The sequence below is a fragment of the Hyaena hyaena genome, unplaced genomic scaffold (assembly GCF_003009895.1).
Source record: "Hyaena hyaena isolate Hyena2069 unplaced genomic scaffold, ASM300989v1 scaffold_1, whole genome shotgun sequence".
In the NCBI taxonomy this organism is placed as follows: domain Eukaryota; kingdom Metazoa; phylum Chordata; class Mammalia; order Carnivora; family Hyaenidae; genus Hyaena; species Hyaena hyaena.
Window position 1 is genome coordinate 10451370 of NW_024080633.1, and position 16521 is coordinate 10467890.

The 16521-nt window shown below is 65.5% G+C and overlaps 2 protein-coding genes across 3 annotated transcripts in view; both read right to left on the bottom strand.

Annotated features, from left to right (window-relative positions):
* The window catches only part of CBFA2T3 (CBFA2/RUNX1 partner transcriptional co-repressor 3), a 79553-nt gene extending 77079 nt beyond the window's left edge, over positions 1–2474 (bottom strand). For both annotated transcript variants that reach the window (XM_039227718.1, XM_039227712.1), the window contains exon 1: positions 2231–2474. The gene's annotated coding sequence lies outside the window, so the exon portion shown is untranslated. The remainder of the gene's footprint in view (positions 1–2230) is intronic.
* LOC120227844 (collagen alpha-1(I) chain-like) overlaps positions 1–16521 on the bottom strand; it is a 28957-nt gene that overhangs the window by 2928 nt on the left and 9508 nt on the right. Inside the window, exons 5-15 of the mRNA XM_039225874.1 lie at positions 15965–16471; positions 15398–15503; positions 14186–14371; positions 13226–13409; positions 8622–9128; positions 5852–6051; positions 3858–4006; positions 2394–2506; positions 2231–2340; positions 1862–1996; positions 528–658 (exon numbers count right to left, since the gene is read on the bottom strand). Of these exons, the coding sequence (XP_039081805.1) occupies positions 528–658; positions 1862–1996; positions 2231–2340; positions 2394–2506; positions 3858–4006; positions 5852–6051; positions 8622–9128; positions 13226–13409; positions 14186–14371; positions 15398–15503; positions 15965–16471 (2328 nt within the window). The remainder of the gene's footprint in view (positions 1–527; positions 659–1861; positions 1997–2230; positions 2341–2393; positions 2507–3857; positions 4007–5851; positions 6052–8621; positions 9129–13225; positions 13410–14185; positions 14372–15397; positions 15504–15964; positions 16472–16521) is intronic.

Sequence of the window (16521 nt, forward strand, 5' to 3'; positions counted from 1 at the left end):
CGCCAGCCTCCAGGCTCAGGACGGCCCTTTCTGTGGGACCTCGCCCACACCTGCTAACGCCCCAGCCTGCGTTTGCTTGGACGCCTCCAGGGATGGGATGCTCATTATCTCCCTGGACACACGAAAGCTGAACTCCGCCACCTGGACCCCAGTTCTCCCTCTCTGGTGACCCTGGAACTGGCCGGACTCAGTTTCCCCCCAAGGGGAGGTCACATTGAGATACCCTCCGGCCGCCTCTGCTTCAGGCTAAATCGGACTGATTTGGTGCTTCTGCCCCGGGCCTCCTCTGCCAGGGGTGCTGGCTCCCGTCTCCGGTTTCTGTCCCGGGTGCGGCAACGTGACCTGCAGTCCCCCGTCTGCAAAGTGGCCTTGTTGGAACAGGTGACTGCACACACAGTAGGCGCCTAATAAATCTGAGCGGGGTAAACACTCCTTTGTCGGGAGCCACTCTTTGCCACTGCGCAGTCAGGTCTCCCCTCCCCGAGCGGGTCCACCACACTGCGGGGTCACCTGGGGTCCTGACCGACCCGGTCCTCAGCCACAGAGGGCCGCTGAGGGTGCCGGGCTCCCAGCGAGGCTGCTCGGCACCTGCCCGGGGCCTGCAAGGGTGGGGCCACCAGAGGGGCCACGCCGTCTGCCCGACCTCGGGGCCCGCCCCCTGCCAAGCAGGACAGCCAGGGCCACCTCAGAGGTGTCCGCTCTCAGACAAGGCTCCACTCCCCCACTTCAGAAGGTATCACCTACCGCTGTTCTTCCCATACTTTAGAGCCACTGAACATATTCTGGGGTCTGCACGGTGGAGCCGAGCTCCCCACAGGCCGTCCTAGACCCCAAGATCCCAGACACCCAAGAGCTCCCCCAGCCGGCCCGCTGCTCTCCCGGAGGGTCCCCCCAGCACTGCGGAGCCACGGGGGGCCGGGGTGGCTGAGGGGCAGGGCCGTGCTGCGGGGCCGCGGGGAAGAGAAGACGGCTGCGAGCTGGTGAAGCCAGAGTAGCCTGTGCCCACGTGCGCCCCCAGCCCACTGCACCTGCCCAGATGCCTCTGCCCTGGGGCCCCAGCGAGCAGTGAGCTTGGCCTGCACGGTGACCGCAGGTCGGTAAACTGCTGGAGACGATCGGCCCCGGGGGCCCACGGCCCAGCCAGCACCGTGGTGGGGTTGCCACCTCCCAGCTTCAAACTCCGGCCTCGCGCCAGCGCCCCCGCCCCGTCCAGACACAACACAGACCGCGTGCCATCTGTGCTCTCCCCCCGAGGCCTCGGGACAGGGGACAGGACAGGCTTGGCCCACAAGGAAGCCAAGGCGCAGGTGAGGACGCGGCGGGGGGCGGGCGGTGGGGGGGCCGCCCCGGGAAGGGAGGGCTGTGCGGTGCCATCAGGAACTTGACCAGCCTGAGGGGCAGGGTGGCCGTGTCCCGGGGGCCAGCAAGCTGCCCCGCCCAGCAGGCATCGTGGAGTCCCCCACGTGCGAGATGTCCCCCTCCCCACCGCGCCTCAAGGCGGGCTCCTCCACACCTGGGTTCAGGTGCCCTCGGGGCCTGCATGGCAGCCGGTGGGGGAAAGCGGCCTCCGTAGAGGTGGCAGGGACGCCCCTGGGTCGGGGTGCCGGGCACCAGCGCTCTAGCAGTGGGGCCTGGGGCCGTGAGCTCTGGAAGTTTCCAAAGGCTCCTCAGAGTGTGGCCACGTGGCGCGGGCTGGAGAGTGGGGTCACCTGCTCACGGCTGTGCCCCCCCCCATCTTGGGATGAGCCAGGGGCTCTGTGGTGGGGGCCACGGGGGTCGGGGAGGCCTCCCCGTCCTCACTTCTCTCTGGCACCAGCTCCTAAGCAAAGGGGTCTTGCCAGGATGCCCCATCGGTGGGTACTGGGGTTGAGTCCTCGACCATCACTCGACCCCGGGGCCCTGGTCCAGGCCCTCTTCCCTGTGGCCTCATCCAAGCCCAGGTCTCGGGTCCTCCCCAGAGCACTGCACGCCGCCTTCCTCACCAGCTCCCGGGACCCTGCCCGTGGAGGAAGACGGACCCCCGCCCCTCCTGGCCGGGCCGGGGCAGGCGCACCCCCAGCACCTGCCTCAGGGTGGGGCGCCCGCCCGGCACCTGCCGGGTCCTCCGGGGCCACCTGTCCCAGCTGTGTGGGTCTGAGGTGAGTCAACACGCTGGCTCGTGCTGTCAACAGAGCCAGGCAGGCGGCAGCTCTGAGATGTCGCACTCCGGCCACCCCCGCCGTCCCCTTACCTGGGCCGCCCTTCCTGGGACCCTGGGGCGCGGGGCAGCTGCTCTCCAGCACAGGGGACGCCGGGACGCGGGGCTGGAGGCGGCTCCGGGAGGCGGTGCTGGTCCTGGTGCTGCGCGCGACAGGTGGGCAGCCCTCGGGGGGCCGGCGCGCGCCCTTCCCGACCTCGCGGGGCCTCGAGGGAAAGACGAGGGGCCACGGCCGGCCTGGCTCTCTTGCAGCCACAGGCCTCCGACCCCAGACAGCTCCGAGCCTCCCGCCAGCCGCTGCCCGCCAGCCTGGGGAGGGGGCGGGAGGCCGCAGGGGCTCATGTGATGCAGGGCGGGACTGGGGAGGCGCGGGGGGGGGATGGGGGGGCTCCCCGCAGCCGCAGGCAGCCAGCCAGCTGTGTCGCTGTGATAGGGGCCGGGGGCCGGGGAGCGGCCCGCAGCTGGCCCACCGCTTCCTCAACAGGAACCATCTGGGCCCGGCCCTGCCCGGCTTCCCTCGCGGCCATTCCGGTCCCACTTTCCAACAACTTCCTCCTACCGCCGGCCTGGTGACACCACACCCACCTGGAGCCGGACAGCCCGGCGTGTTTCCCCGACCGGGGCCGGGGGAGGGGAGGGGGCTGTGTCCGGGCTGGCCGAGCCCACGTGCCCCGTCCACCTGCGCCCCCAACCTTGGGCCTGGCGCTGCCTCCCCCACTGCCCTCAGCCAGGCTTTCCCTGGAGCCCCCTGTCCCGGGGCCGCTCCCCTGGGCGTCGGCCCTGCCCTGGGGTCAGACCTTGCCTGCGTGTCCTGACCGGCCGCCCCCCGTGCCCCCACCTGCAGGGGCTCTCCTGACCCGTGCCCTCCCCGGAGGACCGCTGCAGGCCTGGCAAGAAACCCCCCCCGAGCTCGGCCTCCTGACTGGGGGCTCCTCAGGGACCCCCTTCCCCACTTCCCGTTGGGACCTTGCGAGGACAGTGGCTGATGTGGAGGGAATCTGCTGGGGGGATTAAACCTGTTCTCCCATCTGAGGGATTCCGGAAGCCATGTCAGAGTCCTTGGTGACCACTCAGTCCCTCTGTATCCTCAGAGCCCCCTCCCCACTCGACACTCGGCTAAGAGGGTGCCAGGTACATCACAGGCACTAAAGAGGCCACGTACGAAGGCAGCCACGGACGTGGGGGGACAGCAGGCGAGGTGGCCTTGTGAAGGAGGCACTGGGCCCCGCAGTGGGCTCCCTTGGGGCCCAATCACGGCTGCAGGCTCAGCGGCTCAAACAGGCCGAAGGCGAGAGGCCCGCGGAGCCGGGGCAGGTGCACAGGCTTCTTTCTGTGCCATTTCCACTCCGTTGAATTGAGGTTTTCAGTGATGCCTGCACGTGGTGAAGACTTCAAGCCGTGCATGGGGGCCCAGCAAGACGTAAGCCCCCTCCCCGTGCTTCCCAGGGTCTTCCTCCAGAGCGCACCGCCGTCACAGCGGCCTGGGGGCCCTTCTGGAACTGGTGCCGTGCACGTCCTACCCGCCCCCCCCCCCCAGGGTTCAGGTGGAAAAGAGGGTCCCGTGAGCCAGCCGGTGCCCGGGCATCACCACCGTCCTCACGGCACTCCTCTCTGCTCCCTGGGCTCTGACTCAGGACGGGTTGGGGGTCTGAGGCCCAACCTGGCCGGTCCCCTCCTGGGTGTTGGGTGATGATGGCGGGGGGGTTGCCCTGTGCATGGCCCGCCCCGAGGTCAGCACGCATGTGCCAGCGTTCCTGACCTTGCCCTTGAAGCTGCTTTCTAGGCTGCACACGGCCAGGCCCCTCAGAGCTGGCAGAGAAAGACCGGGGGCAGGGGCCCCTGTGAAGGCAGCAGGTCGGCACCCGGTGGGCAGCCCCCACCCCCAGGTCGGGCAGATGTTCAGGGCTCGCACCTGCAGGACCCCCCCCCCCCATGGGGCACTTCCACTTTCGGGAAGAAGCCTCGTGTCTGGCCTGGTTTTCTGGCCGTCAGGCCCAATGGGGGATGGGCTGGAAGGAGCAGACACTTGCCCACGAGCAGGGGTGGGGGCTGCCCTGGCCCTTGACGGCCACCTCAAGGGCACCGGCCCCGGCCCTGCTCTGAGCCCCCCCACTCTCCCCGGCCAGGCAGTTGGTGCTTGTGGGGAAGCAGACGTTGGCTGTGGCTTTCAGAGCTGGGCAGCCGGCTGGGAGATAAGGAGCTGAGGAGGAAGTGGCTGCAGGGAGGGTGTGCGGGAGGGGGTGGGGCGCCGGGCCAGAGACCACTGCCGTCTGACCCGCCCCCACTCCCTCCCTCCCCTACAAACACCTACGGGGGCCACGAGGCGCTTGCACAGGTGCCCTGCTTGCAGTCAGTAAGTCCTCAATAGACGTGGCTCAAGGGAGGTGTCTTGGAAGCTGTGTCTGAAGGATCAGTTAGGAGCTGCACCTGGGGCTGTTGGGGGAGAACGTTCTTGTAGACGAGCCTGAGGCAGCCTCACCTCCAGGCTTTCAGGAATCTGCGGGATGGCCAGAGAGGTAGAGGGAGGCCAGTGGGGGCTGGGGGTGATACTGGAGGTGGGCAGGGAAGCCTGTTAGGTGGAGCGTCTTATTTCTGTCTCCTCTTCTAGCATTTAGGAGCCCCCATGACTGCTGGGTGGATGGATGGATGGATGGATGGGTGGGTGGGAGGGTGGGTGGGTGGACAGATGAAAAGATAGACAGGTGGATGGATGGATGGATGGATGGATGGATGAGTAGATGGATGGATGGACAAGTGGATCAGTGGAAACACGATTCTACTCAAAGAGGATGATTCTATTTACAGAGGAGGGACTGGGGCCCTCAGAGGTGATGCCTCTAGTTGCAAAGCTCCCGAAAGAGAGATATAAGTCACAGGAAGATATAAGCCCCAAACAGATCAGAACGGGGTGTGGGCAGCTCCAAGCGGGGCCAGTACTCTGTATCCCAGAGCCCAGGGGGCTGCCAGTCTCTGCCTCAGGTCCTGAGTGAGGTGTGGCCAAACGGCGGTGGACAATACGGACGGGGCAGGAAAGCTGCCCCGCGTGCGTATTCAGGGCAGAACGGAAGCGCCGGCCCAGGGCTACCTGCCCTGCCCACCACTGCCCAGCTCAGGGTGCCACTGGGCAAACTCAGAGCCACCGGGAAGGCACCAGGCGCGTGGCTGGGTAGATACGTGGAAGCTGCGCACACGGGCAGGGCCAGGGCCCGCGTACTTACCGGCAGCGGGGAGGGCGGCGTGATGCTGTCTCAGCTGCCCTGGGCCCCTTCGGTGGTGGGACCCTTGGGCCTTTTCTCAAAATAATGTTTTTGAGAACATAAATGCATTTGTAGATTTATAACGGAAGCCCATTATATTCAAATAAAGTCGCCAAAACGTTACAAAATGTCTAACGTAGTAGCACGTATGCTTTCTTCTACCGCGAGTCTGAAGAAGGGACGGTGTTAACTGCGCTCTGAAGTGCCGTGCAACCCGTTAGGTGGGACCCTGCGACCTCCCGGCCCTCCGGCCGCTGCGGCTGCAAACCAGCAGGTGCCTGAACGCAGGCCCGGGGCTCCGGCCACACAGGATGCTAAGTCTTGGTTAGAGGTCGGCGGACTGACCACTGGTCCGGACCCCCTGCTCTGCCTTATCTTGAAGACCCCTCCCCAGCACGGCCAGGGCCTTCCAGCCTTGGGGAAGCTGCCGCGGGGGGGCTTCCGGAGTCAGAGGCCTCGAGGGTCACCCGCACGAGCCGTCCCGGCTGGCTGCGCTCGGGCCGCAGTCTCCGTGGCTGTGTCCGCCGCGCAGGGGGTGGTGAGGATTCAGCGAAACGACTCACGGCCGGATCCTGCTCCGTCAGGGCTGCTGGTGGTCTTGGTGAGACCCCGAGCCGGGAAGGGCCCGCTCAGGGCAAGGCGTGAGCGCCCCACCGCCGCCCGGCCGTGCCCACCTCCCGGGACATGTCGTCCCTAGAAGCTCTGCCTGAACTGAGCCCCGTGGACCCTTCCTCTGTCCTGTGTAATGAGCAAAGCCCCGTCCGGGACAGCGTCCGGGGAGAAGGATTTCCTCTCTGCACCTGTCAGAGACCCCTCCCCGGGGCACCTCCCCCTGCCCCAGCCCGTGGCCCCCGTACCCCCACACCACAGCAGACAGACCTGCCCAAACCGCACTGTGGTGCCCACTCCTCTTAGGCCTGCAGCAGCTGCCCTTGACCTCGAGATACAGGCCAGACCTCAGAGGTGACTGAGGGGACGCCCATGCCCTGCCCTGTCCCCTCGGTGTGAGTCTCCCTCACGCGGAACCGTTCCCCAAGGTGCCTCTATCACCGCCAGCGTTCCCCAGCTCCTCCCACAGAACCTAGCCTCCCCGAACTCCTACACGTTCCTCAGAGCCCCTCAGGAAGCACCCCTCTCGTGCGGCCACAGCCCCTGGATGCCCCATCACAGCATTAGCGCCTCGGGTCATCGGGTTGTGGCTGCTGGGGCCCGCTCTCCCAGGCGATGGCCGGGTCCCTGGCACATGGCGCCGGGCTCCAGCCACGTCTGACGGGTGGGGGGTGGATGGCCGTGCCCCTGTCTCAACGCCCCCCCACCCCCCCCCATCTGTACCTGCCCTGGTATGAGTTTCACCTTCGCTCCACTCGGGGCTCTGCTCCGCGCAGCTCCGACGGAGGCAGACGGAATGGTCTGCCCTCCTTGACCCCCCGCCGACTCCCAGCTCCCTGGCTGGTGCCGGGAAGTGGACCCCTGGGCCCCGGACCCTGGGTCGATGCCTCAAGGACCGCCGTGTGCTAACGGGGGGAGCCCGGCCCAGCCGCTCAGGGTGGCCCCTGCAGCCCGGATCATGGGGGAGGGGCCCGGCTCGGTGGCCTGTGGCTGCGGAGCACGGGGAGCTGGTCGCTCGCTGCGTCAACTGGGCAAGTCTTCTCCCACTTGCTCGATGAGCAACATGGGGGACGTGGGGCTGAGCCCCAGAGAGGGCAGAGGCTGAGGAAGGACACGATGCCAACGTGACAGAACGACAGCGCAGTCCCCTCTGACCAGACTGGAGCCGGTCACACCCCTGCCACCAGGCTCAGGAAGGTCAAGCCGCCAGCCGAGGCGTGAGACCCAGGCTGGGTCGGGGGAGGCCCAGAGGGTGACCAGAGGAACGGGGGGGAGGGTCCTGCTGTGACGAGGACCCCCAGCCCCACCCCCGTCTGGGCCTCCCTGCCCCTCCTGGAGCATCAAGCTCAGGCAAGGCTGCCCGTTCGACAGAATAGCAAACGGGGGGAGGAAGCCGACCACAGACAGAAGAGTGTCACCCTCGCGTGACCTGACTCTCCTGGGACTGCAGAGTGGCCTCCTCGGGGTCCTGGGGTGCTGCCCACCCTGCTCCCTTGAGTGGCCATGCTGCAAGTGGGGAAAGCCCCCTCCCCAAGGCCACTTTCCCTTTGAGGAGCCGCAGGTGGAGGGTGGAGTGAGTCACCCTGCTGGGCCCCTGTCCTGGGTCCTGGTTTCTCTCTGATTCCCCAGGCGGAGCTGCCCTGCCTGCAGAGAAGACTGCATCCCCCCCGCCCCCCATTTCAGCAACAGGCTCTAACTGAGCCCACAAGGCCAGGAGGCCGGACGCAGTAGGTTTGATCCAGAAAGAACAATAGGACAGAATGCAAAGGGGCACGGATTTCGTTTTCCTCGTTTGCCCTTTTTGTCCTCTTTGGGATTAACAGGTTAAAAGGGTAAAAGATTGGTTCTGGTGCACCAGCTGACCTTCTAGAATCTTCCAGAACATTCTACCTATATAGCTTGCAGCCTGGGAATTTTGTAGACCCAGCCAAAGAGGAGCACCAGCATGGGGAAAAGAAGCTGGTAAGCAGTTCATGATGGGCAAGGTCAAGGTGGGGTGCTGTCAAGTATAGACGGTGGCCAGGCCCTCCGAGCTTAGGGACATTCCGCCAGCCTTCGTAGGGACAGCCCCTGAAGCTGGGGTGAGCTTCTCAGGGGCCTCCGAGTGGAGGGTCCCTGCCGGTGAGCTGTTCCAGGCAGCTGTGGGGCAGGGGCCCATGGAGGCCCCAGCCAGGCCTGGCCACAGGGAGTGAGGCTGTTCGGGTGCAAGAAAGATCCGGAGAGTCCTGAGCATGAGAAACACCGAGGCCTGACCTTCCCCAGAGGCCTGTGTGGCAGGCGCTGGCTCTTCTGAAGAGGCCGTGTGGCCCCAACCACGTCTGTGGAAACGCTCTTTCCTTGCGCTGGAAATTGCCCTTGTTTGTTAGAAAGAACTTTTCTATAGTTTACATTCTCTCTGCTTCTGACGCACTTAAGTTCGTATTAACATTTGTTTCAAACGCACACAGGGGTCTAGAGACCACGACGCCCACAAGCGCTCAGTCCCCCGACGGCAACACTTCCCACCGAAGGCGGCGTGTCCTGGATCTGGCGTTTCCGTGTTCGTGGACGCTCCTCACGCCCGTGGGTGTCGGCCGCGGTGACCTGGGGCCGAGCGGGTCGCCTGCTTCCTGCTCCTCGCGTGGCCTGCGGTTTGGAGGTTGGCTGTGTTGTCCACGAGGCTCCGGCTCACCTGGGCCAGAGCAGCGGCCCCTCTGCCTCCGCTGTTGCTGACGCTCTGCCTTAATCCCAGACTTTTCTTGCTGAAACTCCGTGCCTCTGCTCCGTGGCCCCCGTGGCCCCGGATGACGGGCCCCTGCCTGTGCTTGTTCATCCCAACCCCAGACGCCTCGGGAGGCGTGGGGTGCACACGCCCCAGGGCGGAGTGCAGGGCCCAGGCCCCCAGTGTCCGCACCCCCCCGGAATGTGTCAGAAGTTCTCGGGCCCTTGGGACCTGCTGAATCACACCCCTGGCGCTGGCTCTCCTCCCACCCACTTCTTCTGATTCGTTTGGGGGCCCCAGGGGGCTGCAGTTGTGCTGCTGCCAGCCCCCAGCAACACAGGAGGGGCCCAGGGCCCAGGGCGACCTGTAGGAGCCGTCCCCCAAGTCAGATCCACAGAGGTGGCAGGGGGTTCATTTTCCCAGGTCGGGGTGCGATGGGCTCACTTTGAAGCTGCGGTGGCCACCGAGCCCGGAATGGGGGAGACGAGGAGAGCGGAAGCTAGAGCACCAGATGCAGACCACACCACTGAGCCCCTGGATACAGCCATGCCTGGAGCCCTCCTGCATGTCAGCGTTACCCGCACTAAAACTTCCCCACTGTTAATGCTAGTTTGAACGATGTTCTGGACGTGGAAACTAAGGCAGCCCTGATGGACGTGGCATCTATTCACTCTGCGTTTATTTCTGTGTCCTGGCCACTTCCAGAAGGCTCTGTGACCTTCACTAGGTCTCCTTAACCTTGGTTCCACCTTGTCACATTTCTTGTCCGCTCTGGGCCACAGAGCTGAGGCAGCAGAACCCTCTGTTCTCATCAAGCCCCGACGCAGGTGCAGAGGCAGGAGTCCAGGTGTGGCCCGGGACCCCTGCGGGACCAGCCATCAGCACCGTCAACCCTGCCAGCATGGGGGTGGGGGCTCCCTGAGGCTCTGGGACCTCCTGCTACTGATGGAGTTCTGCATACCAGGCCCAGGCCCACCCTTTGCACCCTCAGGGGTCCCTGAGGCCCCCTCCCTGCCCCAGGAGGTGCTCGGCGAGGGGCTGAGGCACAGGGACTTCTCAGAAAAAACTGGAAGATCGTGGGGGTGGGGGCCCCTGGGGGGGGACAGATGCCGGCTCACTCGCTCCCGTGCCCACATCATCACCGAACGTGACAGACCCGTCACTCAGGACCCGGAAGCCGGCCCCACCCCATGTCCACCCTCTCCCCCCCATCTGGCTTCCCCAGGCTCACCCAGCCCCCTTCCTGCGGAGGGGGCCTTGGGATCCGTGGCAGGGAATCTGGGGGTCCTGGGTACCCAGAAACCCCAGGAAGGCTGCAGGGGACTCAGTCAACCTCAGTCCCCTGGGGTCCAGAGGCTCACAAGTGAGGGCTGGGGTGGGGGGGGACCAGGAGTCTTGTGAGAGAGGCTCTCCCGCCCCTTCTGCCGCCTCAGTGCCCACACTCACTCTGGTCCATGTGCTGTTCCATGCACGGCCCAGGCTCAGGGCCCCAGGGCCTCGCCCAAGTGCCATCTCCCCGCGAATGTCCCTGCCCCTGTGCCCGCAGCTCCCCCCTCCTTCCCTCCCCCTGTGCTCACAGCTCCCCCTCCTTCCCTCCCCCTGTCCCTGCAGCTCCCCCCTTCCCTCCCCCTGTGCCCACAGCTCCCCCTCCTTCCCTCCCCCTGTCCCTGCTCCCCCCCCCTTCCCTCCCCCTGTGCCCGCAGCTCACCCCTCCTTCCCTCTCTTCACCTTTCCAGACCACCTTGTTGGAAAGGCTCCCTGCCTTCCACCCTGCAGCCCCTCCCTACCCCTCCCTTCCCCTCCCCTCCCCTCTCCCTTCCAGGTTTGTTTTTCTCAAATAGCAGGTGTCACTTTCTGATGTGATAAACAGTTTATTATTAATTGGCTCCATGGAACTGGATTTTTGTGTTTTTTTATGTTTTTAAAAATTTATTTTATTTTTTTATTTTAGGGAGAGAGTGCGTGCTCAAGCAGGGGAGAGGGGCAGAGAGAGAGAGGGAGGGAGGGAGAAAATGCCAAGCAGGCCCCTCACTCAGTGCAGAGCCTGATGCGGGGCTCAATCTCACAACCCTGGGATTGTGACCTGAGCTGAAATCAACAGTCAGATGGTCAACCGACGAGCCCCCCGGGCGCCCCAAAATAGACTTTATTTTTTTAGAGCGGGATTAGAATCACAACAAATCTGAGAGGAAGGTACAGAGATTTCCCAAGTGCCATCTGCGCCCCCAGCCTCCCTCTCCCCCACGCCCCTGCCGGAGCAGTGCCTTAGAGTCGGGGGGCCTGCGGGGACACGCGTCACCACCCAGGCCCAAGGTCACCTTGGGGGCACGCCTGGTGCTGGCCATCCTGTGGGTCTGGACACGCGTTTGGACCCGTGTCTCCATCATCACATGCCAGACAGGGTATGTTCGGCCCCTAATGTCCCCTGGGCTCACCCGCCGCCCCCCCAGCCCTGCGGTTCTCTCGCGGGCTCTGCGGTGCTGCCCTTCCCAGATGTCGTGTGGTCGGACTCACAGCGCGGCCTCTCGGATTCGCTCCTGTCGCTTAACCTGTGTTTAAGGCTCCTCCATGCCTCTCCGTGCTCGCTCTCCTTGGGGCCGAATAGCCCTCCCCTGTGTGGATGGAGCGCAGTGTATCTACCCATCAGCGATGCAAGGGCGCCTCGGTCGCTCCCGGGCTTCGGGCCGTGACGGAGGCTGCTGGGGACCTCACGCCGGGACGTCTGCTGCGTCTCCGTGTCCCAACCTCCGCCTCCCAGCAGCTCCGCGTCACCAACCGCGTCTGGAAAGGCCCGGCCTTCAAATCCTGTCACATTCTGAGATGCGGGCTCTGGGCTTCACCATAGGAGCTTCGAGGGGACGCGGGTCAGCCATTCCTCCCTTGACGCTTTGGGCAGAGGGTGGCTGTGCCGACACCTTGGACTTGGCCTTCTGGCCTGCGGAAGCCCGGAGTGGGACGCGGCGCTGTGGTCCGAGCTCCCCCTCCCCCCCCCGCGGGGACTGCAGCGGCCCCTGAGCGCTGTGGGCACGGCCGGGACGTGCCTGTGGTCACTGGTTACCCCGTTTCACAGGGTGGGGTGGCCCCCCGCACCGTGCGGAGGCTCCCGGCCATCCAGGCACCCGCCTTCCACACACATGCTTGTCCTGTGGTGCACTGACTGGGCGGGGCTGTGCTCTGCGCTGGGGACCGGGCAGCAAACCCAAGTCCCGCCCGCGCCCCCCGCAGGTCTGGCTCTGGCTCATCGTGGTTCAGAACCCTGAGATCACCCCCCATCCCGCCCCCAGGGGCTCCTTAGTCGGGGCGCCTTGCAAACTGCTGTCAGCTCCCCCAGACGGCACACCTTCCCCAGCCGGACACAGCTGCCTCCCAGGCGGTGAGGACAGACTCCCAGGCTGGCTTGAGGCAAGAAAATGGCACATCGGGACATATTTGGATGTAAATATTTTCAGCCCCGGGAGTAGCTGGGAGGTGAGGTCTCCTGGAAGCCGGGAATCTGGGCCATATGTCTCCTCCCGCAGCTGCCTCTCGGCGGGAGGCGGGGAGGGAGGGAGGCTGCCGGCCGGGCCTCACTTTCCCCATCTGCCAGGCGGGGCTCCTGCACACCGGCAGCTCCGTCTTCTCTCTCTCGGCTCCCACCAGGCGGGGGAGGGACCGGGTGCTCTTCCTGGGGGAGAAGGGATGAGACTGCGGCCCTGGCCACACAAGGACCTCAGAGTTCCCGCCCCCTCCCGCCCCCCAGACTGAGCCCCTCACAGCGGACCTTCAGAGATGCCCGGGAGTCCAGGGAGACAGGAGCAGGTCAATGCTCAGCCTGGACTGGAGGGATGCCTCCGCTCCAGAGCACTCACTGGCTCCCTGTCCCCCGGGGAAGCAGGGCCAATGGAGCTCAGCATTCCAGGCCCAGAACAGGCCTCCCTCCGCACTCTCCTCCGCGCTGGCCTCTGGCCCAGTTCTTAGGGAATCCCCTCCCCCAGGGCGTCCACCACTCAGTTGGAGTCATCGGTGATTAGCTGACAAAGCCTCAGAGAAGGCCCAGGGCGTGGGTCCTGGCTGGAGGGCTCTGCTGGCCGCTGCAGGGAGGACCCTCCCCAATTTCAAATGGGAAACGGAAACCCAGGCGGGGAGGCTCAGTGGCCACCGCGGTCACGTGGCCAGGAGCGCAGCGCTGTCCTGACCCCGTCTGCTCGCTCTCTCTCTGCGGGGCCCCGACAGGCCCAGGGGTTCATAGGCACAAAGCTCTGTATTTTCCTGAGATGCTTTTGGCTGCAGGTAGCAGAGAATCCAGCCGACAGGGGCTTCCCTACTACAGGCGCTGAATCCCCTGGCAGCCCGGGGGAGGCGGCGGCGGCAGGTGCCTCGGCTCCTCCCACGCTTGCTCTGCCGTCCACTGTGTGTGGGCCTGGTGCCTTCTGGCTTATTGCCTCATGGTTCCAAGATCACTGCTGTAGCTCCGACTGTCACCACTTCTGGCCATCGCTTTCAAGGAAGGGAGAAAAGGAGCCAGGGAGGATGAGCTTTCCCAGAACCTCTGGGCAGGTCTCCTCTTCCAGCCCGTTGGCCGAAGGGTCACACGGCTGCGCCTCGCTACGCGGGAACACCCCTGGCGCCGCTCGTCTCTGGGAGCGCATGAGCTCGCCGTGGGCGCCTGGGACAGCGGGGACACGGGCTTGGAGAGGGCGGAAGGGGCAGGACCCGGAAGGGGAGGTGGAGCCTCTCTGAGGCCGGGGCAGAGGTGGGTTAGGAGGGGAGGACGCAGGCCTGGGCCCGGCTGGCGCTGGGCCCCCGGGTGGCGGGAGGCTGTGGGTCTGTCCAGGGGGGCCGGTGCCCTGGGCCTCAGGGCAGGCCCTTCATGTGGACCCCGGCATGGCGGCGGCGGGCGCAGGGGCCTGTCCCTGCCGGGCGCTCGGAGCAGCTCCAGGGGTGCAAATTCCCCCCCTTTCCTGGGCGGACGGCTGGGAGGCCGCCCTCAGGTCCAGGGGCTCCGTGGGGAGCTGAGGTGGCAGTTCGCTCTGTCCCAGGTGGCGCCCTCCCGGAGGCCCCTCTCGCGCCCCCACCGCGCCGTCCCACCACGGCAGGGCCCTCGGCAATGGCCGCCTCCTGGGGTGGCCGGGAGCCTCGTGCCGATTTGTGTGACGTCACGTGTGCACCTGACATGAGCTACGGGCCCAGAGAGGTCAGCTTGCACTGTTTGCACTGAGAAATTCTTTTAAAACGAAGCATCTTCATTTCGTTCATGCACCAAACATTTATTTTATGTTTACGGCGAGCAGGTGCCTGTCTCATCCCGGCCACCCCCAGCACCCCAACATCCCAGCACCCGAAGCTGTTCTTGAAACGCCAGCAGGTGCCCAATGGGTATTTGTTGAGTGAATGAGTGAATGAATGAGTGAATGAAGATGTGAACTATGGGCTCCTCTGTACTGGTCCCAGGAGGCTGTGGGTGTGCGCGGGCCCGGAGCCCCGCAGCTAGGAGCTTGCTCCCGAAGCCCCCCCATGACCAAGTCCTCAGGAGCCGCTGCAGTCGTGGGGGCCCCACGGACGGGCTGGCGACGCCTGGAGAAGCTCGTGTTCCCCAGAAGGTGCCGCAGGCCTCGGGGGCCATCGGGGCTGCGAGGGATCAGCAGGCCAGGCTGCACACTCAGCCACTGTGCCCACAGCCCGGCTGCACGTCCTGGATTTGCAGCAGCCTCCATGACTGCCCGGGCCTCAGTTTCCCCAGCTGGTGCTGGGGTGACAAGGCGTTTGATAGGCTCTGCGGAGCCCCGAGTGCAGAGACAGCCCCTGGAGAGCCTTGGCCACAGGACACCGCTGTGGCCGGGCGCCGAGGCACCTCAGTCTCCCATCTCGAACAGTTGCTGGGGGGCGGGGGGTGCTGTCTGCAGGCTCCTGGTTGGAGCTGTGAAGTCCCGGCCACATCCGGCCGCGTTATCGTGGTTCCTGGGAACTTCCCCCGGCCAGCCGAGAAGGTGGCCTCAGAGATACTGGGCACGGGGCGGGTCCTTTCCTGCCTGTGACACGATTAAATAACAAAAGCAGTTGCTGGTGGGAAAGTCGGCCGCGACACCGGCCATCTGGCCCTGCCCAGCTCTGCTCTGCCTCCTTCCCGGTTATCTCCACTGGCCAGGCTGCTATCGCCGCCAGGAGCGACCGGGCATCACAGTGGCCCGTGCTTTGCAAGAAGCTTCTGTCAAAATCTGCAGACAAATGCATGTACAAGCCGAGGGTCCTCACCCAGGGGCACCTGGAGGGCCTCCCGCCTGAGCAAGTCAGTCGCCGTCCTCCGACCCCGCTCCGCTAACAGTCTCCCCTACACCCCCCACCCCCCTCTGCAGGACGCTGCCTTGCTCACACCTGTGCTCCGCATGGGTTCACGGCAGCCCTGAGTCTAACTGAATCCAAAACTATGAAGCCAGGCCCATCTGTCGGCCAACTGATGAACACAGATGTGCTCTGGATTTCAGGGCTACTGGCAGCCGGTCAGAGCTGTTAGAAGCAGCACCTGCTGCCTGGCCCCCCCTGCGCCCCCACAGCCCCAGGAGCCTGGCAGCCCAAACAAGCCTTCCTCCGGAAGGGGCTGGCTCCTCCCATACCCACTGGGGAGCATCCTGGGGCAGGACCCACAGGGAGCCTCACCCAGCAGCTGGGAGGTGGGGACCCGCAGGGCCAGCCGGGCCCTTTGCCCTGAGACCCCACTGCGGGCCCAGGGGCAGAATTTCAGCAGCGACAGGGCCAAGCCCTTCTATGAATAGAGATGGACAGCAGCTAGGGGTAAGGCGTGGTCACCTCAGGGCCTTTGCACCCGCAGTTCCCCCTGCCCAGAACATTCTCCCCAGGGGACACGTGATCTGCTCCCCACCTCCTTGCTCAGACAAGGTTGGGACTGAACAAATATTACCCTTTGAATCTTGCCTTGGGATCCACATTAAAACCTGCCCACCTTAGGTGATGAACACCTTCATTGGTCTTATTTCAAGTAGGGAAGAGAAACCAAAAAGGCAGCCTTCCCTCCCTCCCCCCTCCGCCCCTCCCCCGAGGACAATGGCAGAGAGTGAGACCAGCCCAGTGACTCAGGAGTCCAGGCCCAGGCTGCAGCAGGGGGCAGGGCTGGGGGTGGAGGGGCAGAGCCCGCAGGGTTGCCCGGCGGGTGTGAACACAGAGGCCCCGGGCCCACAGGGAGGCCAGCCATCCCGTCCCGCCCACCGGAAGGGGGGCTGGTGTCTGGGCAGGGGGAGAACACAGAGGGGCCTCGTCCCTCTCCTGGGCTCCTGCCCTGGGTTTTCCCTGGGTGCGGACGTGCAGGGGCCCGCCAGGGCCATGGGGGGTGTGGCGGGTTGGGGGAGCCTCCTTCCGGGCACTTCCCTCCCTCCCTGAGGCCGGTCTCCCCGGCGCAGGCTGGACCCGCCAGTCCGGCCTGGAGGCCCGGGTGTGGGACGGGGCCCCGGGCTGCGCCCCCGCGGCGGCCGCTTCCTCCGCCACCAGCCGCACGGGCCTCACGGCCCAGACTCCGATGAACAAGCCCGGGGTTCTCACCGAGCCCAGAGCCGCGGCTCCCACGCCTTCGCCGCACACCCGCCGGATGCCTGCACGCTCCCGTGCGCTCCAGAAATTCGCGCACACTGCTTGCACGTGCGCGTGCACAGCTGCACACACACACTCTGAGCATCCCTCGCCCCGACCGGAGAGCTGCTGCTTCTCAGCGGTTTTTATCTTTTCGTGGCGAAACAAGCACACCCTCCTGCAGCGGAGCCTCAGGGGGG